A 23,754-nucleotide genomic window follows, 5' to 3' on the forward strand; every position below is an offset into this window, starting at 1 on the left:
GTGGGAGGAAGCCGGAGTACCCGGAGAAAACCCACACATGCACAGGGAGAACATGCAAACTCCATGCAGAAAGATTCCAGGAAAGCCAGGACGCGAACCAGGGATCTTCTTGCTGCAAGACGAACATGCTAACCACTATTCCACTGTGCAGCCCTGTGAGAAGCATGTCATGCAGCCCGATCTCACGAGGATTCGTGAAACTGTTACGTAAATTTTTGTTTCGGTTTCGTGCGCACCAACACGATTTCGTCATGTTTTTCGTGCCGCTCACCACGAAATGCGCACCAATGTATTTTAAACGGCGGACTTTTCGTGCCACCCAGAACGTATTTCAAACGAATGTGTGTATTATATTTTTAATGTAAAACCATGGCGAATCCAACGCTATATTTTGCATGACATCGTCCCTAACCATAACCCTAACCATAACCCTAACCATAACCTAACCATAACCCGGTGGTACACTTACCAATTTGCATAGGAATTTAAAGAATGTCCGGCGGCCGGCGGCCGCAAACGCGATTACACAAGCAGTATACGCCGATGGACAGCTTAGATCGTCATGAATCCGCCGGTATAAACCACTTTCAGCTGTGATTACCACAGCGGGTTTCGTTGTGAGCAACACGAAAAACATTTCGTGGTGAGCGGCACGAAAAACATGACGAAATCGTGTTGGTGCGCACGAAAAAGAAACAAAAAATTTACGTAACAGTTTCACGAATCCCCGTGAGACCGTGTTGTGTCATGTTTAATTTAGGAAGAACATGAAAAAAAAATAAAGTAAAATTCTGACTTTATTCTTTCAACACCAGAAAATTTGTCTGAGCTGAAAGCTAAAAGATCATTTCATTGTCTGAGCCACTTCAACAAATGTTACCTTTACTTTTTAGTACTTTTTAAATGCAGGACTTTTACATGCAAATAAAAATTATTTTACATTGTGGTTTTACTACTTTTACTTCAGTAAAAGATCAGAATACTTGTCCACACTTCGGCTGCACAAGTGGGTGCATGTGTAGACTTTTTGCTGTGCTTTGACAAGGAACAGATTCTGAAGGAGTTTTTTCTTCCCACTTGCCAAAGTTTCCAGGATTTCTGCTGTCATTCATCTCTCAGCGGGAATTCCTTTGTATGTCGACCTTTGACATGGAGACTGATCAGGCACATTTCGAGTCTTTCGTGCAGAATTTCCTGTTTTAGAAATTTGGAACATTCTGAAAACACTGACCTCATAGCACATCTGACAGTAATATAAAATAAAATGGTTCAGTCATCAGTCTGGATGGCTGTCAGTCTGGCAATTAAGCGGGCATTGTTTGGGACAGTGGGAGTTCAAGTATTTAAAGCATTCAGTATTCTGTTTCCACAGAAAGTTGACTCATCATGGTTTTTTCCAGTAATACTTTTTTTTTTTAAATTAAGACAAAATGTACCACAGTCTTCAACTTTTAGTCATCGCTTCATCGAAGCAGCTAGGGGTGGAAATAAAAAACTTCACAATGCTGGATATCATCGGCTAGTGATGTTCATCCTATCAAAAAAAAATTCTATCTCTGGTTTTCATTTATACTGTTTTCCATTGTTACTTCAACTGCATCCTTTTCAAATTTAACTGTGGACGTAACTGCTTATATGATGTGCACCATGTGCTATTTCTCATGAAGTACTGAGTCTCATAAAATTGTATTACTATCCAGATAAACTTTATTCTCCTTTTTGTTTTGAAAGAAACATCACTGTTTTTTTTAACTGTTTTTGTTGTACAGGTAATCTCATTGAAACATATGGTCTCATTCTCAAGAGAGACCTGTTCTCAAAAAACATAACAAAACAACAGTGAGTCACTGACAAACAACACTAAGGGACCTGTACTAGACAGTACAACACTAAGTTACAGACAGACAGGTTCATGACAAAACACAACATGTACATCAAAATGGATGTGCATAAGTGCCAAGCAAAAAAATTAAAATGTAAAAACACTAAGAACAAGAACAAGTACTAAAAGATGATATTTCCATAGTATTTAAGAGACGTTTAAAGTCCACCAGGGGAATCAAGTTGGACAGTTTCAGACTTTGCTGTAAGGAGTTCCAGGTTGAGGGAGCACAGTAAGAAAAAGCTGTTTTGATGAGCTCTGTGCAGACTGAGGGGACAGTGACAGTAATGAAGTCCTGTTAGCACTGTCGCCATAGAGAAGGTCCTTGGGTTAAATCTCTGGGTCATTCTGTCTGTTCTCCTTATGTCTATGTGGGTCCTCCAGCTTCCTTCCACAGTCCAAAGACATGCATGTTTGGTAAACTGTGATTCTAAATTGGCCATAAGTGGGAGTGTGAACGTGAATCGTTGTCTGTCTCTTTGTGTTGGCCCTGTGTTGGACTGATGAGCCCAGACTGCCTTTTGACCTACGCCAGCTGCAATAGGCCCCATCTCTACTGCAAATCTGTATAGAATAGGTGGTATAGAATGTAGGTTCTCTGTGGAGTTTTAGTGGCATGGATGGTAGGTTAATTGACCATTGGGATGCATGTTTCCTACATCTTTACACGATGTGATGGATTGCCAATCCCACTCTCATGGACTTCAGCAGGATTAGACATGTACTGCTAAAGAATGAATGGATGAAAGAAAGCTAAGAGTGGTGGAGTAAGAAAAGCTTCCAGTATTAAGGATTGAGAAAGTCCACACAAGGAGACAAGAAGGGAGATGCAGAAGTTAACAACAGGACTTTCACTTGGGAGACTGGGGTTTGCGGCCCATGTGAGATCATCATTCTTAGAGGGAAGTGTTGTTTTCACTTTCTGTTTGGTTAGGTTTAACAACCAAAACTATAGGGTGCTAGGTTTCCGAAAAAAACACTTTGCCCAACCCTTTAACAGTGATTACTAATTGTTAGATGCTTGGCAAAGTTTAGACACCACAACCACGAGCTCAGTTTGGATTAAAATCCAACTTTTTCATGACGTGTTTGAAGCTTCTCTCCATTTTTCATCCATAGATGTTTCCTTCAAACACATTTAAGCAGTTTAGTTGTAAAGGAACTATTAGTCCATCTATTAGATCTATTAGATCTCAATTAATATCACTAACAGGAACACAGATTCTAAAAATAGTATCATTTTCTCCAGTCAGTTGTGATCACTGTGTGATTTTTGTTAGTGAAAAGGCAACTGGATTCAAAAAGTAAAGATTCATGGAATTAAATGTTAATACAACAAAATAAAAACCAGTTTATAGAACTTCTGTTTCAGTCAAACACTATCCCAGTCACAGGGTATAGTCTCATATATTTCGATTCTGAAATGGTTATGGCAGTGAGTTCAAAATGCATAATCTCTTATGTCTCCATGTTTCTGAGGTCTTTCTGCTTCTTCTTCTGTGGATTTCTGGCTTTGCAGGATTATTGCAAAATGGCAGCTGACGAAAACAGTCTGTCCTCTTCAAATCAGCAGAACTGACATCAAATACTGACGTTACGTCTGATGTGTTCGATCCCTGCTGTTTTATGCTAATACAACTTCAAAATACCTGCATTGGAAATATGCCAATGTGACATCATGCTGCATATATGTGGGTTTTGAGTGATAATAATGGCAACATACCAGTGGGTCTCTAACCTTTTTCTTTTCAAATGAATCAGAAGTCAAAAATCTCCAACCACTGAAAAGCACAACACTTAAGATGCCACAATAAGTCCATCCACTGTTCTATTTAATTACATTATGGCAGCTTTGTTTGTCATTTATGAAACACAGATGCTAAAATAAGAACATCCATCTATCCATCCTCTATACACCGCTTTATCCTCATTAGGGTCGCGGGGGGTGCTGGAGCCTATCCCAGCTGACTCGGGCGAAGGCAGGGGACACCCAGGACAGGTCGCCAGTCTGTCGCAGGGCTACATACACAGACGAACAATCACACTCACATTCACACCTACGGGCAATTTAGAGTACTCAATTAACCTCAGCATATTTTTTGGACTGTGGGAGGAAGCCGGAGTACCCGGAGAAAACCCACGCATGCTCAGGGAAAACATGCAAACTCCATGCAGAAAGATCCCAGGCCCACCCCGGGATTCGAATCAGGGATCTTCTTGCTGCAAGGCGAAAGTGCTAACCACTATTCCACTGAGCAGCCCTAAAGTAAGAACAGCATCCATTTAAATATTTTACATATTTGTGTTGCAATTCCAGAACTCCTGATTCATATTACTCATGAGAGACTCTGGGTTCACAGTGAGTTTTGCCGGGAAACAAAAAGATGAAAATAGCCAGACACTCACAAACAATAAACTACATAGTAAGACATGTGGAGTTTCCAGATTTCTTCTGTGGCTTCCTCTCACTTCCAAGTATGCTCAAAACTATTAGTTGCAGCATGTCATTCCATATGTGACACCTCCTATTACCTTCAAATATACTAACATCTTTTATCCTTGCAGTCAATTTGACCCCAGCAATTTAAACTTACAGAAAATTATATTAAGCAAGCCGCCAAGGAATGTGGCAGAGCCACATCACGATCGGTGCATGTGAATCTGTCTGTCTGTCCGTGCACAACATTACTCAAAAACAGACTGACAGATTTGGATTAAATTTTTAGGCAAGGTCAGAAATGACACAGGGACCACTTCAATAGATTTTGGCAGTGATGCAGCTTATAGTCTGGATCTACGGTTTTGTTTAGGTTTTGCGTATCATTGTGAGATAGCGACACGGAATCACTGTAACTATGACAACAAATGAATGCCAGGTCAGCTGCCTGCTGACAATCACATGATTGTGGTCCTGCTACAATCCACTGCTGCAGACTTATCAGACATGATACAAAGAACAACTGATTGAATTGTGGGGGTGTTCTGGGTGTGGGGGAGTCCCACCAATTTCCGCAGCCTACTACATATTTACAGTGCCTTGCGAAAGTATTCGGCTCCCTTGAACTTTTCAACCTTTCGCCACATTTCAGGCTTCAAACATAAAGATATAAAATTTTAATTTTTTGTCAAGAATCAACAACAATTGGGACACAATCATGAAGTGGAATGAAATTTATTGGATATTTTATACTTTTTTAACAAATAAAAAACTGAAAAGTGGGGTGTGCAATATCATTCGGCCCCTTTACTTTCAGTGCAGCAAACTCACTCCAGAAGTTCAGTGAGGATCTCTGAATGATCCAATGTTGTCCTAAATGACTGATGATGATAAATAGAATCCACCTGTGTGTAATCAAGTCTCCGTATAAATGCACCTGCTCTGTGATAGTCTCAGGGTTCTGTTTAAAGTGCAAAGAGCATCATGAAGACCAAGGAACACACCAGGCAGGTAAGAGATACTGTTGTGGAGAAGTTTAAAGCCAGATTTGGATACAAAAAGATTTCCCAAGCTTTAAACATCTCAAGGAGCACTGTGCAAGCAATCATATTGAAATGGAAGGAGTATCAGACCACTGCAAATCTACCAAGACCGGCCGTCCCTCTAAACTTTCACCTCGAACAAGGAGAAGACTGATCAGAGATGCAGCCAAGAGGCCCATGATCACTCTGGATGAACTGCAGAGATCTACAGCTGAGGTGGGAGAGTCTGTCCATAGGACAACAATCAGTCGTACACTGCACAAATCTGGCCTTTATGGAAGAGTGGCAAGAAGAAAGCCATTTCTCAAAGATATCCATAAAAAGTCTTGTTTAAAGTTTGCCACAAGCCACCTGGGAGACACACCAAACATGTGGAAGAAGGTCCTCTGGTCAGATGAAACCAAAATCGAACTTTTTGGCCACAATGCAAAACGATATGTTTGGCGTAAAAGCAACACAGCTCATCACCCTGAACACGCCATCCCCACTGTCAAACATGGTGGTGGCAACCTCATGGTTTGGGCCTGCTTTTCTTCAGCAGGGACAGGGAAGATGGTTAAAATTGATGGGAAGATGAATGGAGCCAAATACAGGACCATTCTGGAAGAAAACCTGTTGGAGTCTGCAAAAGACCTCAGACTGGGACGGAGATTTATCTTCCAACAGGACAATGATCCAAAACATAAAGCCAAATCTACACTGGAATGGTTCACAAATAAACGTATCCAGGTGTTAGAATGGCCAAGTCAAAGTCCAGACCTGAATCCAATGGAGAATCTGTGGGCAGAGCTGAAGACTGCTGTTCACAAACGCTCTCCATCCAACCTCACTGAGCTCGAGCTGTTTTGCAAGGAAGAATGGGCAAGAATTTCAGTCTCTGGATGTGCAAAACTGACAGAGACATACCCCAAGTGACTTGCAGCTGTAATTGCAGCAAAAGGTGGCACTACAAAGTATTAATGCAAGGGGGCCGAATAATATTGCACGCCCCACTTTTCAGGTTTTTATTTGTTGAAAAAGTTTAAAATATCCAATAAATTTCGTTCCACTTCACGATTGTGTCCCACTTGTTGCTGATTCTTGACAAAAAATTAAAATTTTATTTCTTTATGTTTGAAGCCTGAAATGTGGCGAAAGGTTGAAAAGTTCAAGGGGGCCGAATACTTTCACAAGGCACTGTAAGTCAAGCGATTTGGCATTTGTTTTCACAAATCTTTGCTCAGCGCAAGATCATTTTGCTTGTGGGTACATCATTGATTATCAATAACTAATGAAAAAAATGCTGCATTTCTACAAAAATTTGTTGTATTGCTGACAATGCTGTATGGTGGAATGAGCAGCCTCGGCAAAGTACTACACTCTCCAAGTGCTTTTCTTGTTAGGGTCCGAGCACCGAGGGTGCGAAGGACAGGCGGTGCCAGGGCACCGACTGTCCAAGGCACCAGCGGTGCCAAGGACCCTATTGAAACCCTAGGGTTTATTATTATTATTATTATTTTTTTTTTTTTTTTTTTCTCCCGTAAAGTAAATTGGCTTTTTGGCGGCCTTATCATACTCCAAAACGCGTGAAATTTGGCATGCACATCAGGACTGGCGAAAAATTTGATATTTTATGGGAGTTGTGCATGTGCGTGGCAAAATGGCTCTATAGCGCCACCTGCAAAGTTGAAAAAGTAGTCATTAGGCCAACTGCCACAATGTTTCATGTACAGCTACAATATTTGGTGGGCATATGCAGAACATCTGGACACACCAAAAAGTCAATTACAGCCACGCCCTAAACCCAACAGGAAGTCGGCCATCTTCAATTTGCTGTAAATTTTTCAAACTTAATCGCTCCTCGGGAAATGACTTGCCTTTTTGGCGGCCTTATCATGAACCAAAACGCGTGAAATTTGGCGTGCACATCAGGACTGGCGAAAAATTTGATATTTTATGGGAGTTGCGCATATGTGTGGAAAAATGGCTCTATAGCGCCACCTGCAAAATTGAAAAAGTGGTCATTAGGCCAACTTCCACAATGTTTTATTTACAGCTACAATATTTGGTGGGCATATGCACCACATCAGGACACACCAAAAAGTCAATCACAGCCACACCCTAAACCCAACAGGAAGTCGGCCATCTTGAATTTGCTGTACATTTGTCAAAATTTATAGCTCCTGGTGGATAAGTCTGAGAGAACTGAAATTTGGCCAGTACATGCACCAGACCTTTCTGATGAAAAGTTATCAAAAACTCAACCAGAAGCCAAAAGGTGTGGCCATGGCGGAGCCTCAAACAACTGATCCTTCGCCATGAAACAGGAATTGGTGTCTAATTCTTCTCAACATGCTCCAATCTGCCTGAAACTTTACATGTATGATGACAGTCCTGTCCTGATGTCATCCACATAGGGATATTCATTGACAGTCATAGCGCCACCTTGTGGTTTCAGGAAATAGACATCTTTTACACTTTCATGCCCTATTGTTACCCGGTTGATCATATTCACTTCAAATGCAGTGACAACAGCCTAAACACATTGATGATGCATCCCAGTGAAAATGGTGACTTGTCATCAAAGGGCGTGTCTGTGGCGGCCAAACCAATTTCGATGTTTCGCCATGAAAATTTAACGATTCATATCTCAGCTGAACAACATCCTATCTGCCTCAGACTTCACATGCTGGATACCAGGTCCAGTCTGAACACATCCACACTCATAAATTCTGAAAAAGTCATAGCGCCACCTGTTGGTAATAGTAAGTTTAAGGCCTTATATTTTCAGGTACAATGGCCCCAAACTTGGTGATATCATGCTGGAAATTGGTCAGTCGAGTCTTCACCTCTTGACAATCACACACTGTGAAGGGTGTGACATTTCATGCAACGCTGTTGCCGTAGCAACCAAATATCGCCATGAAAAACAAAGCCCTTTCTGACAGGTTAGGAATACTCCAATGCTCACAAAAATTACCACACACATCACCATTGACCCAAGGAACAACACTGTATGCATCTCGGCACTGCACATGCTATAGCGCCCCCTACAGTATTTTTAACAAACAGCCCCCCCAGCACGTTTCACCTACATCCATGAAATTTGGGAGGCTTATAGAGCACATCAGGACGCACAAAAAAGCCTCTTGGAGCCATGTCCTAAACCCAACAGGAAGTCGGCCATCTTGGATTAATTGTGAGATTTTTGATGATTTTTCTCATTTTTGAGAGTTAATACCTCCTAGGGGATAATTCCAGGAGACCTGAAATTTTGTCAGTCCACACAGCAGGACTTGGTTTGGAAAAGTTATCAAAAGTTTAACCAGAAGCCAAATGGCGTGGCCATGGCGACCATTAGAGTTTTGATGCTTCGCCATGAAACAACAACTGCTGTATAACTCTCCTCTGCATGCTCCAATCTGCCTCAAACTTTCCATGTGTGATCACAATCCAATCCTGATCACATCTACAGGCCAACAGACACTCTCAGTTGCAGCGCCACCTGTTGGAGGGACAATAAATGCTGTATAACTGGCCTCTACATGATCAAATCAGCCTGAAACTTTTCATGAGTGATCAGAGTCCAGCCCTCATCACATCCACTGTTTGAAATACACTCTGAGTTACAGCGCCACCTGGTGGTGGATGGGCAGGAAATGCTGTATAACTAGTCTGAACATGCTCCAATCTGGCTGAAATTTTACGTGTGATTAAACTCTGGTCCAGATGTGATTCAGAGGCCGACACACACTCTCAGTCACAGTGCCACCTGGTGAACGTGCATGGATTCGCCGACCAGCGTGGATGCGAGGACCCGTCCATCGCTGCTTGCAGCTTTAATTACAATTGTTACTCAAGTTTATGGCAGGTACTGAATTGTTTGTTTGTCGACTACCTAAATAGCCCTCCCCCACCCCCTTACACTCCAGCCCGATCTCACGAGGATTCGTGAAACTGTCACGTAAATTTTTGTTTCGGTTTCGTGTGCACCAACACGATTTCGTCATGTTTTTCGTGCCGCTCACAACGAAATGCACACCAATGTATTTTAAACGGCGGACTTTTCGTGCCACTCAGAACGTATTTCAAACGAATGGGTATATTATATTTTTAATGTGAAACCGTTGCGAATCCAACACTGTATTTTGCATTACATCATCCCTAACCATAACCCTAACCATAACCCTAACCATAACCCGGTGGTACACTTACCAATTTGCATAGGAATTTAAAGAATGTCCAAAGGCTGCAAACGTGATTCTAAGAATGTCCGACGGCTGCAAACGCGATTACACAAACAGTATACGCCGATGGACAGCTTAGATTCTCATGAATCCGCCGGTATAAACCACTTTCAGATGTGATTACCACAGCGGGTTTCGTTGTGAGCAACACGAAAAACATTTCGTTGTGAGCGGCACGAAAAGCATGACAAAATCGTGTTGGTGCGCACGAAACCGAAACAAAAATTTCCGTGACAGTTTCACGAATCCTCGTGAGACCGGGTTGTACACTCTCACCCACTCCTTTTATACATCCCGAATACCGGGTATGCGACCATGGACGAATATGCAGATCACTGTAAAATCTTACTGATTGGCCTAAAATTGGAACAAGATCTCTTTTTGGTGTTTTAATGATTGTATATTATAAGCACATATTTGTTATCTATGACATTTAGAATGAAAAGCAAGTTCTGTTATCAAGAATAGTAACATGTACTATATTCTGGGTCACTTTGACCACGAGAAAAACAAACACAATTTCAAAAATTTTGTAGTTTTTAAAAAAAAAATTTGTAAAATATAACATCATTATCATCAGAACATCACTAAGAAATCCATAATAGTTCTTTATCTACAAAAATCTACAAAAAAGTACATTTGACCAATATGTCTCAGATTGTTCTATGCTACTCTAAGTGCTACACATGCAAATATGCATGAGATGGTAAAAAACAAAATGACAGTTACTAAAATGAGTTTGACAGAATACAAACAGGCAGAATATAAACCCTTCATGCCACCAGAAGGTACATTCCAGCCTTTTGTCTGTACTGCTATACACATGATGTGCAGAGAGCACATGCATGTTCATTGCAGACATATTTCTGGCATTTCACACAGGCGTTGCTGGTCTTGGAGTCGTTTCTATTGGGACAAATCTGGCACCTGAGACTGTCCCTGCCTGCAGTTTGAACTGATGAATGAGTTTGGGTGTGTATCTCTGAGTGGATGTCCTTTACAACAGCTGAAGGAGCTGTTGATGCTTTAAAAAAAGGCATCATCTTCTCTTGATATGAGATTTCACCAATGCATAACCAGGTTGGTCCACAAAACTTTTTTCATTCAGTTTTCCGCTGTTCTAGTCCTTGTTTATTTCACTCAATATTACAAAGGCATTGTAAGTGCTCACATCGGTGATTTTAAAAAGAAATACAAGAGGCCAACTTGCAATCATGCGTTGCCAACTGTATGTGGCTGTGACCTTGTCCAGGCTATCAACCCCTCCCTTTTTCCTGTTGTAGTCCAAGACCATTTGTGGTTTTCTGTCATCTATGGTGCTCAGGATAGCATCTTTGTGCATGGTGCATTTTTTTTCCTTTTTCATTAAATATGAAGCCAAAAAAAACAGATGTCAATCATTTATTTAGAGACGTTAAACATTGGGGTCAAACTGACTCCAAAGATAATAGAAGGGGTAACTGAAAATACCCTCTTCTGAAATTATTTGGTCAGAGCTAGAATAACAATGTCTAAGTCACATTCTGCTGCAATAATTCTATTATTGCATATAGGCTGAAGATGGTGCCCGTGTTTCATTTTAGCCTTTTTAAGCAGCCCCAGTAGAATGTCTGCGTAGGACATTTGTCTGTCCATTACTGTACTGCTTCAGACACTATGGGATGAATAGGCATGACATTTTGTGTGTACACTCATGGTACCCAGAGGATGAATACCAATTACCCTAATATTATGTTGATTTTTCCACAGTCTGAATGTTGATGACATTTGTCGGTGAATGGATGCAATGCATTAAATTTGCGATAGAAGAAGAGAAAAGAAGAAAAAAAAAAGAAAATTTGCGATAGATAATCAAGTTTCTTCATGGATTAATAAGTCATTCATCGAGTATTTCTTCTCAGGGAGGTTAAATTGTTCACTTATTCAATAAGGAAGCTTGATTCCTAAATGACTAGGACAAAATTTGAAGATATATACTGTACATTATCCCTTGAGAATGAGTTTGGTGCTCAATGGACTTTTCCTCTAGCAAAATCAGTTGTGAACATTTTTGGTTCTGAAAGAAATGCAACTTTTATGGCTGGTCCAAATAGTCTTTGCTTCCAGAAGATAAACCCTAATTATTTTTGATGATCCCAACACTTTTCATATACCAAAGCACCACCATCAGATCAAAATGATAATTTCTTCAAGTATTTGGGCTGTGATAAAATTTCTGCAGTGGTGGAAAGTAACTAACTTCATTCACTTAAGTTTTGTACTGAAACACAATTTTGAATTAGTTGCACATTCTGTGACTATTTCTATGTTGTACTACTTGATACTTCCACTCCACTACATTTCAGAAGGAAACATTATACTTTCTACCCTACTATATTTATTTGACATCTACTTTCAGCAACTTTTAACATGAAGATTTTACATCTTTACTGGATATTATGACAAGCTTTAAAAATACAACATTCTGGTACTGAATATACCAGAGATTTCCAACATTTTTGATTTCTTTACTGAGCAATGTGTAGTTGGGTTCACATTACAGATGACTAAGATGTGATTTTTTCCCTTTAAATGTCTGATATGGTTTCATTTCAGTAAATGTTTCGATGATGTAATGATTGAACATCTCATCATCAATCAAAGATGAGAGAAAAGCCCACAAAGTGAAAACAGATTTGAATGTCAGAGCTTTGCTTTAATTCTCTCTTCTGTCATTAATCAGTGTCCTCAGATTTTACTGCTGTCTCTGTATATAAAACTGCATATAATGTAGTTCAAATTAGCTCCACCTGCAGGAGCTACAACAGTAACATGCTGCTGATAGACTGATGCTTAACTATTACCAATCTAATAATGTCAGAAATAATACCTCAGTCAGAGGGACCAAACCATGGTGTTTAGCTACTAATATTCTTGCTGTTCTTGCTGTGCTGGTACTTCTACTTCATTTAAGAGACTGATCTGAACATTTCTTACACCACTGATAACTAATGACCTTAAAATCATTCTCAACTATACGTTGTATTTAGTGCTACCTAGTTAGGTAGCAAATGTGCTAAGAATATAAACTAAGATAATGTACCCGATAGAAGTTATCTGCTAATTATTAGCATATTAGCATTGTGCACGGTGAGAATATGTGTGTACTGATGTTAGCGTTTAGCTCAAACCTCCACTGTGTCTAAAGGTGTGTCCACAGTGTTAAGAGGAAAGAGCTTGTGTATATATATAATACTGTGTGTTTCCTTTTTCCTCCATATGTGAAGCATTTTGATGTCTCTGCATAACAAAGCTCAAATTTGTTGAGCTTTGACCTGAGATGCATTAAGTATATGGGCACAACAAATAACTGCTGGTCACTGCTTGTATGGATAAAAAATGTACATGCATATTTCTGAAACTCTTGGCATGCAAAGAAACATTTCCCAAAGACAAAAAATGGCAATCTAGTCACTTGGAGAAAAACCAACAAAAAGATGTCGCGCTAACACTGAAGTTGGCTGGTGTTACACTTTACATGCTTTTAAGCATGTGAAGGTTTGTGTTATGCAAATTTCCTCTTTTCACTCAGACTATAAGAACCAACTGGCTCCTTCATATAGGTCCTCATGCAGTGTAAAATTTGCAACTGCAGTATAAGGGCAACAGTTGGCATGTTAGTGTGTTCTGCTGCGCATGTATGCTATGGAGTCTTTCAAGTGGATTCCCCCCAAAAAGTATACGCAAAAGACTTTGCATCCTTGGGTACAGCTGTCTGTGTGTGCAGAGGTGTGGAGTTGTATATGGGTGGCGACTATGTGGGCAATAGCATACTTTCTTGGCAGTAGTAGATGTGAAATACATACCTATGACCTATTGTACATCTCTGCAACTAAATCTTCAACAGACTAGAATAATATTACATTTGCAAAGACGTTGCATCCATGGTCTCTGTAGCTGTTCATGCGCACTTCTGCACTGGATCATGGTTTTACACCTCTGCTCAGTAGTATGTTTGTTGACAGCTTTAGTTTCCAGTTTAACCAAGACTTGAGCTCACAGATGTTGAGTAGATTAGTAGTCATAGTAAGTTTACATAGTTTACATAGTATATCAGCAGCTGCCAAAATCCTTTATGGTTGCTCGTACGTGACTTACATAATGTTGTGACACACCTTCAATGAGTGTGATAAACGCTACCCTGACCAATGCAGAAAGTGCACCTCTGTAAGACTCCTGAGGTCCAGTTTATTCGACCAGGCTGGAAGCAAAGGTGTTTATAGTTGTTTCTCTGTACACTCAAAGGGACAGTGAAAATCTGCTGTCATAAAGAGGGAGCAGAAGTAACAATTGCTTCAATGTGTTGGTAACGGTACACATTTATAGTCTCATCAGGAATGTATTCACATTGTTCATTTTGGTGGACAGGCAGAGGGACATTTTGAGTTTCAGGCTGTGATTATTATCGCAGGCTTTTTGATCTCCAGTAAAGTTCTATTTCTAAAGTATAACAAGTGAGCACTAAAAATGACTCCCTAGCTGTCTGTTGGATTTCTCAAAAGCATCTTTTCTGATTCATAGTGAAGTAGCTGTTAGGCTTTAGTTTGCCAGTGTGAGAACTGACAAGCATTTGATTCCACATGACTTTCGCTATAGACAGCTCTGCAGCACGTGGACGTGGATGCCAGCATGTCTGTCCAAACATCACAGGGAAATACTGCCAGTGAAATATGAAGCTTTCAACTGTCTCCAAATTTAGCACCACGAAACCAAGTGTTTCAAGTGATGTTTTTACAGCGGGGCTTGGGTCAGTGTGTAGAGGTGGACTTCGTCATATGAAGTGCCAGTCCCCGGGGGAAAGTGAAACCACAACCTAATCAGGAGTGTAGACTACAAAGGCATTTTTCTCCAGCTAATTGGAACCAGTTAAAAGCCAGAGAGAGACAGTATGTCATGAGAAATCTCTGAGGAAATCTGTGGCATCTGATGTATGAGCTGGTAGGCAAACGTGTTTAGCGCCTTTGAAATTAGAGAATGATGAAGTGAGAAATTAGCTACTTTTGACTGACATTTACTCGCAGCATTGATGGTAGGTGGTAGAATGTGTTGGAGGATTTTCAGGGGGACATTCCTGGGGTATTCCAGCTATGCGTGTCAGAGCAGCAACAGGACGGAGGTCATCACTCATCCACGGTCCTCGACACGCCCATCCCCCTTCTCCTCTATCTTTTTCATCCTTTCCTGTCCGCTTTTATCTGTCCACCTTTTTCCTCTTTCTTTGCCATGGCAAGAAAAGCAAGGCAAAAAGGGTCTGAGGAGGATGGAAGGAAGGAGTCGCAGAAGAAGAAATAAACAGCATCCAATGTCAAATGTCACAAAACAAAAGCCCTGAGAAAACAGACAGTGGACTTTCTTTCCTGTCGGCAGATTTACTCAGTCTGGGTGGCCGAAGTGATGAGATAGTGTTATTATCTGTGTGTGTTTAGATTTGGTTGTATGACCCCCCACTGAACTGTGAAGGAGCACAGGAGGCTGAAAAGGAGGGGAGCCCAGAGGGTGGAGTGTGGTCAGACAAAATGGATGGTAGAGTGGCGGAGGGGTTGGGGGGGGTGACAGAAGTGGAGGGTAGAGAAGAAAGACTGGAGAGAAAGAGTTATGAAAACAAAAGTATTGTAGCAGATGGGGCCAGGGGTTTACCTTGGAAACACCATTACAGCAGAGGAACTGGGCGAGCACTCAGGAGGGGCATGAGTCAAGCTGGAGTTTATCGCAATCTTTGGAAACTGATGAACAAGAGGAGGATGGGGGAGAAAGGGGGAGTCCCACACACAGCAGCAGACACACTCCTCACACTCTGAGGGGGAAGCAGATATAAAAAGGGCTCCCAGGGAGAAAGAAGCGATCAGGCAAGCGTCCCAGCTGCTGTCCTGCTCTGTTCCACACTGCTGTGCGTCACAGAGAGAGTTTTGTCAGTGTGTGAGGGAGAAAGTGCACATGGGCATCGCAGAGAAGCGTGCTGTCTCCACCACACAGGAATAACTTTTTACAGTTCTTTTTGGTTAGAAGATAAAAGGCAGCAACGACTGACTGCATGAGGGGAGTTGACGAGCTGCTGAATCCTGCCTGTTCTTCAACCCTGTTTGATTTCCAGGTTTCTTGGTTGACTTGTTTACTCATCTCCCTCTGAGTACTTTGTACTTCCATGACAGGGAGTCAAGAGGTGACTTTCTAACTGCTTGCAAAGGAATTTGAAAAGTAGCAGAGACTTTCTCCCTCTGGCCTGTCACCCTTTTGTCATCTTGTGTTTTTATCCTTTCATTTGATCAATTGTCAGAAAAACCGAGGCAGAATGGACACCTCGTTTCAATTAGATACAGACTACAATCACACCTACGTTGACGAACATTTCTACTATGTGGACCATGTTGATGGTTTTGGTATCACTATGGCCATTCTCTACCTGGTGGTTTGCATCGTAGGGCTCGCTGGGAACACTCTCGTCATCGTCGCCATTTTAAAACTGGACAAAATGTCATCTTCCACAACAGTGTATATCTTCAACCTGGCACTGGCCGATGTACTCTTCATGGTCGGTCTGCCCTTCATTGCCACCCAGAACTTCCAGAACCACTGGATGTTTAGTGACATTGCGTGCAAAGCGGTCATGGTGCTGGACGGCATCAACCAGTTCACCAGCGTCTTCTGTCTGACAGTGTTGAGCATTGATCGCTACATGACACTAGCTGAGCCGCTTCGGTTTGCCCGTTTTAGGACGCCACGCTGCGCCAAGATCGTGTCGGCGTTTCTGTGGCTGTTCTCCTTCCTCACCATTCTCCCCATGGCAGTCCACTTCTCATCTGTTGGAGGCATATGCATGCCAGACCTCGTCTCGGATACCTGGCGGCTCGGTGTCCTCTCTTACACCTTCGTTATGGGCTTTGCTTTGCCCTTCACTGTAATGACAGCCTCCTACACGGCGCTGCTGCTTACCTTGCGGTCCCAGTGCCTCAGAACCTCAACGCCAAACCAAGAGGTTCACCGGATGGAGCGACAGGTCACCAAAATGGTAGTGACGGTGGTGGTTGTGTTTGGCATGTGCTGGCTGCCATTTTACACCTTCAACTTCTGCTCTCTGTATCAAAGCGGCCTGGTCCTGACCTTCACCAGGGCTTTTGAGTTTGTGGTGCTGCTGTCCTACTCGTGGAGCTGTGCTAACCCCATCCTCTACGCCTGCCTTTCCGACACCTTCAGGAGGCACTTCCGCACCCTGCTCTGCTCTGTCTCCAAGTCATCTCCCAGCATGCAATGCAACACTGAACGGTATGACCTAAATGATACAGTGGTACAGGATGTCGCAATTCTGCTTTAAAGAGAAGGAAAACTCACTGTTGCCTGTCATGACTTACTGCATGCTCCTTTTGAACTTCTTTAAATCCATTTATTCACTTGATGGTTTGTAGATATGTGGTAAATTTAGATATGGCTTCTCCACTTAACCTGGATTGTACTGAAAGTACATTATTTTCCTCCAAAAATAAAGATGTACATATTTTGTACATTGTTGTGCCTTAGGTTTGCAGATTTGCTCTATTAGTGATTGTATATTGTGTCTTTATGAGGAGAATTCTGTTCATTGCTGCCTCAACTGCTGATGCCAAGCTGGAAGGTTTCCTGTGTCCTTCATGAAATGAAAAAATGGACTTTCCATTCTGTCTTTGGCAAAGATTCTTTCACAGCAAAAGAAATGCAATAGAATGAGAAAATATTCATCAACAGCACAATTCAGTTAGATTTAGCTACTTCTCATCACCCTTTCTGCATTTGAATACCAGGTCTTGATAGAGTAATGGTCCACCTCCTGCTCTGTGTGACTAAGTCCTGTTGTATAATTTCACTTCTAAGAACTCAGACCCCGGAGGCAACATGCTCCACTGCATCTCTTGTTGTACTGCTTTTCAGCAGAACTAATAAAATGCGACACAAAAGGGATAAAGTGTGGACAGGTGGAGTGTAAACAGAATAACGCTGGCCACATGCCTTTGGCTGAACAACAGCGCAAACATGCAGATGAATACTCAGCAAACAGCATATCCACGACTCCCACAGCTGGATTATGTCCTTGTGGCTTTAAGTGTATGAGGGCATCAGATGAGTGTGTTTGTGCTCGGGTGGCCACAAGCGTGCTCCTGCGTATTTGTGTGCAGGCGTTTTCACATGGGAACCAAATGTGTCTCAGGCTTGTATTCTGTTTGATGTTGATATATGAAAGAAAGGCACTTAAGCAGATTCCCAGGTTTATTTGTGTGCATCTGTTTGCTTCATGAACTGTATATTATTTCTGTGTGTAAAATACCAGCATGTGCTCTTTTACAGCTCCTATGTCAGTCATTCTGTAAATATCTGCTTTATTCCCCACGTGGGGAGTTTTTATCTTGATGACATTGATTTTAGGGTTATCCAATGTTATTTGAAAGGATTTCATAAATATGTACAGCAGATAATCCATCAATTTTGATTATACATAAACATAAGAATAACCAGAACTGAGGAGACTGTCTCATAACAGTTAAACTCTTTCTTTAATTTAGTAATTCCTTGCTATAAAGCGTCTTTCCCCTGTCAGGTATGATGATTTCAACTGTGGAAGGCAACTATACTCAGTCAAGCAATTATAAAGCACCTGTATTTTACTGTGTGTCAATTTATGCTACTTGATATATGTACATTTATTTGACAGATTGTGTTAGTAGCTATCTTTCTACATTAAAATCTATAATCAAACCTTAAAATATCCATAGTATGTGATGCACTATTGTGGATTAATGTATCCAACAATACATGTCGTAGTTATAGTTTATTCCACCTTAGCCTGTACTGTAACCTGATGTACATGTCACTCAGTCGGTCATAATACTGCATACTCAAAAGGCATGCCATACTATTATTGATTGACCTTTGCCTTGGTCTTTGCCTTCAAATATTATGAGCACATCGCTGGCAATACTTCTGTGGTAATTTTAATTAGAGCAGAGTTGTATTGTAAATACAGTCCATCCAATCACAGTATTCATCCAATCAACAAATAAATGCAATTTAAACGGACATAAGTAAGTATTTTTTGCCCATAAAGGTGCAGAGAAACAACACAGAGGACAACTGGATTCTCAGACCAGATACTGGCAGTCAGTTATTGGTTATGTAACTATGCATGAATAAGAAAATGATGTCAGCGACAATCTCTATTGTGGTGATAGAAACATAAACCACATGTCAAAATGAGTACAAGAGTTGTGAGTGCTTGTTTTGAAAACAGACTATCAGTATAAACCAGTTACGCCACATCTACACAAAAGGAAACATATGTTGTTACTGACGTGATGAATCACATCATGTTGCTTAGGCTTGGATTTCACTAATATGGATTATAGCTACTTTGTCCTGTCAGTGCCTTTCCAGATACTGTCTAAATAAATTTGCATTCTATGCTTTTTTTCTGCTTTCTAAAGTATTTTAACGCAACAGAATGAATCACAACTTACCCACATGTCACTTTGGGGTTTTTTTTTTTATCATCTGTTCTATCTCATGTGTCAAATTGAATGCCAGGGAAATAGTTGTGTGTATCATAGTGTGAGAAGGATTCATAACCATATTTGGAAATGACCAGTGAATGTGTTGTATTTGGCTGAAGCTAGAAAAATGCTGCTTGCTCATCTAATGCATCTGTATTAATAACTTGATCATGTAACATATGATTATAAACCAGTTTTGTATATTCTGATGATGATACTTCTGTATTTTTACAATGTTGTATGAAAGTTTAATCAAATAAAGAAATAAGACGAGTTCACCTGTGTTGTTGTTTTTTTTTTAGATGCATTCTTTCAGCAGCAGATGCCAGAATTCATGCATTTCAGATTTCCAACATCATAGCCGTCTTCTCTGACTTGACTTTCAATTCAATTCAGTTCAATTTTATTTATATAGCTTCAATTACAGTCAAATTGTCTCAAGACACTTTACAGAACCCATATGTCTAACCCTCAGAGCAAGCCCAAAGGGGACAGTGGCAAGGAAAACACCCTTTTAACAGGGAAAAAACCTCGAGCAGAACCCGGCTCTATATAGGGGGGACCCATCTGCCTGCTGGCCGGGCGGGTTGAGAAGGACAGAGGAGGGCAAGGGGGAGGGATGGGAGGAGAGGGAGGGGTGGGAAAGCAAGGAAAACACAACACACATTTGGATACATGTATGACAGGATATGTGACACAAACAAAGTATAAGCTAACATTGAAAACTGACTCATAGTTTACTCTTATGATGTACGACTCTGACATTAAACATACTACATATATAGCTAGCAGTAAAATTCAAACAGTATGTAAGTTAGCATAACACGTATAGTGAGGGTGATGCAGAGTTGACTGGTGGAAAAGGGGAGTTGGAAGCAGAGGGCTGGAGGAAGGTCAGCAGCAGCATCCCACAGTGGACATGGTGGAGACGAGACCAGTTGGTGGAACATCGACCGCAGATCTGAAGCATCCAGCTCTGGGACCAGGGACACTCGGAGAAATAGCACAGGGGGAAAAAGAGTGAATGTACTGCAATAACGGTATACATATTAAATGTAAAGGTAGATAGAGAAGGGCTCAGTGCATCAAGAGAAGTCCCCCAGCAGCCTAGGCCTATAGCAGCATGACTAGGGGCAGAACGAAGGGACGTCCAAGAGGGAGTCAGCTGTGCAAATGAAGACACAAGCCGAACCCCTGTGGGTCACCCAGTCAGCCCTAACTATAAGATTTGTCAAAAAAGAACGTTTTAAGCCTGGTCTTAAAAATAGAGAGGGTATCTGCCTCCCGAACCCAAACTGGGAGCAGGTTCCACAAGAGAGGCGCCTGATAACTGAAGGCTCTGCCTCCCATTCTACTTTTAGAAATTCTAGGAACAACAAGTAAGCCTGCAGTTTGAGAGCGAAGAGTTCTACTAGGATAATATGGTACTAACAGATCTTGAAGATATGATGGAGATTGGTTATTAATAGCTGGTAACACTTTATAATAACTATACACTATTAAGCATTAGTTAAGCATTGGTTCAGCATAATTTCAGCATTAGTTAATCCTTAAATCCTCATGAACTCATCATGAATTCACCATTAGTAATGCATGACAAAGCATTAGTAACGACAGTTTTAAATGTTCAACTAACACATTATTAAGCATTAATTAAACATTAGTAAAGTGCTTAATTCATCGTTAACTCATCATTTGTAACTAATTAGTTATATGTGCTTAATTAATCATGAATTCATGATCTGTATGGCATTTATTATGCATTACTAAGCACTTAATAAATCCGGTTAAAATGTTTTGTTGCTCATTGATAAGCTCAGTTGTTAATACTTTATAAAGGGTTAGCAACTGTGTTAGTATATGATTTACAAACACATATTCATACTCAATGAATAACTTATTAATGCGGTTACTACTCATTAGTTAAGTATATTCCGTGAGCCCATCTAAAGTGAGGACTATCTATGCTTTATAAAGGATTTATAAATGGCACAGAAGCAAAGATATACAAAGTGTCAGTTTTATTGGTCCCAAACAATACAAGCTCTTTTAAATACACACTTTAAACAAATACAATCTATAAAATTTCAAGTAAACTTGACAAACATCTTCAAATAACAACAGTCTGTGATCGTATACAATAGAAAAATAAAATACAAGCTCTTTTAAATACACACTTTGCAATCCTTAACATTTCAAGTAAACTGGTGAACTATCCCTTTAGGGCACACACACACCAGAGGTAAGTGGCTGCCTGATTCTGGGATTCCGCCAGTGCATTTCAATGGGAAACGAGTACATTCCTCCTCCTGCCAAAGGTAAAAGTTGCAGGAGGAGGAATCTGCTCGTTTCCCATTGAATTACATTGGCAGAATCCCAGAATCAGGCAGCCACCTACTTCTGGTGTGTGTGTGCCCTTGAATTGCACAAAGTGCTTTACAGTAAAACAAATACACCGTTTTCAAATATTGCAAGATAACACTAGATAATTTCTGCAACCTGTTTGCCTCTACGATCAGCTGTCATCTCCCCAGCGGGTTCTCTCTCTGACTTCCGCATTTCAGAAAAATAAAAAAACCCGCGCGGTCTCGTTCTCCAGAACCGCGGAGGAGGCTGGGACTTGTAGGACTCTGGGACGTGTATGACGCTACTGCGCATGCTCTTACCGTCAAAAACGCTAGTGCGCATGCTAGAAGTCACGCTGCAAATATACCGTTTTCAAATATTGCAAGATAACACCAGGTAATTTCTGCAACCTGTTTGCCTCTACGATCAGCTTTCATCTCTCCAGCGTGACGTCTGCATTTTGGAGCATGCGCACTAGCGTTTTTGACGGAAAGAGCATGCACAGTAGCGTCATACACGTCCCAGAGTCCTACAAGTCCCAGCCTCCTCCGCGGTTCTGGAGAGCGAGACCGTGCGGGTTTTTTTATTTTTCTGAAATGCGGAAGTCGGAGAGAGAACCCGCTGGAGAGATGACAGCTGATCGTAGAGGCAAACAGGTTGCAGAAATTATCTAGTGTTATCTTGCAATATTTGAAAACGGTATATTTGTTTTACTGTAAAGCACTTTGTGCAATTCAAGGCACTGGCGGAATCCCAGAATCAGGCAGCCACTTACCTCTGGTGTGTGTGTGCCCCAAAGGGATAGTTCACCAGTTTACTTGAAATGTTAAGGATTGCAAAGTGTGTATTTAAAAGAGCTTGTATTTTATTTTTCTATTTTATACGATCACAGACTGTTGTTATTTGAAGATGTTTGTCAAGTTTACTTGAAATTTTATAGATTGTATTTGTTTAAAGTGTGTATTTAAAAGAGCTTGTATTGTTTGGGACCAATAAAACTGACACTTTGTATATCTTTGCTTCTGTGTCATTTATAAATGCTTTATAAAGCATAGATAGTCCTCACTTTAGATGGGCTCACGGAATATACTTAACTAATGAGTAGTAACCGCATTAATAAGTTATTCATTGAGTATGAATATGTGTTTGTAAATCATATACTAACACAGTTGCTAACCCTTTATAAAGTATTAACAACTGAGGTTATCAATGAGCAACAAAACATTTTTAACCGGATTTATTAAGTGCTTAGTAATGCATAATAAATGCCATACAGATCATGAATTCATGATTAATTAAGCACGTATGACTAATTAGTTGCAAATGATGAGTTAATGATGAATTAAGCACTTTACTAATGTTTAACTAATGCTTAATAATATGTTAGTTGAACATTTAAAACTGTCTTTACTCATGCTTTGTAATGCATTACTAATGGTGAATTCATGATGAGTTCATGAGGATTTAAGGATTAACTAATGCTTAAATTATGCTGAACCAATGCTTAACTAATGCTTAATAGTGTATAGTTATTATAAAGTGTTACCTAATAGCTTTACATGTCAGAAGAAGGATTTTAAATTCAATTCTGGATTTACAGCCCGATCTCACGGGGATTCGTGAAACTGTCACGTAAGTTTTAGTTTCGGTTTCGTGTGCACCAACACGATTTCGTCATGTTTTTCGTGCCGCTCACCACGAAATGCGCACCAATGTATTTTAAACGGCGGACTTTTCGTGCCACTCAGAACGTATTTCAAAAGAATATGTATATTATATTTTTAATGTAAAACCGTGGCGAATCCAACGCTATATTTTGCATGACATCGTCCCTAAACATAACCCTAACCATAACCCTAACCATAACCTAACCATAACCTAACCATAAGCCGGTGGTACACTTACCAATTTGCATAGGAATTTCAAGAATGTCCGGCGGCCGGCGGCCGCAAACGCAATCACACAAGCAGTATACGCCAATGGACAGCTTAGATCGTCATGAATCCGCCGGTATAAACCACTTTCAGATGTGATTACCACAGCGAAAAACATTTCGTGGTGAGCGGCACGAAAAACATGATGAAATCGTGTTGGTGCGCACGAAACCGAAACTAAAACTTACGTGACAGTTTCACGAATCCCCGTGAGACCGGGTTGGGATTTAACAGGAAGCCAGTGAAGAGAAGCAAGTATAGGGGAAATATGATCTCTTTTGCTAACTCCTGTCAGTACTCTCGCAGCAGCATTTTGGATCAACTGTAGATGTTTA

At 40.8% G+C, this 23,754-nt stretch overlaps 1 protein-coding gene across 1 annotated transcript; it reads left to right on the forward strand.

Annotated features, from left to right (window-relative positions):
- The first annotated feature begins 15,446 nt into the window (after nt 1-15,446).
- On the forward strand, nt 15,447-19,402 carry LOC110960484 (somatostatin receptor type 5). The gene has a single exon (XM_022207736.2). The coding sequence runs from the start codon at nt 15,917-15,919 to the stop codon at nt 16,934-16,936; it is 1,020 nt and encodes a 339-aa protein (XP_022063428.2). The 5' UTR covers nt 15,447-15,916; the 3' UTR covers nt 16,937-19,402.
- The last annotated feature ends 4,352 nt before the right edge of the window (nt 19,403-23,754 follow it).

This window comes from Acanthochromis polyacanthus, chromosome 19, assembly GCF_021347895.1.
Source record: "Acanthochromis polyacanthus isolate Apoly-LR-REF ecotype Palm Island chromosome 19, KAUST_Apoly_ChrSc, whole genome shotgun sequence".
Classification (NCBI taxonomy): Eukaryota; Metazoa; Chordata; class Actinopteri; family Pomacentridae; genus Acanthochromis; species Acanthochromis polyacanthus.

Excerpts from the sequence above, each read along its gene's own strand:
- LOC110960484 (XM_022207736.2), top strand. The coding sequence starts at position 15,917 with ATGGACACCTCGTTTCAATTAGATACAGACTACAATCACACCTACGTT.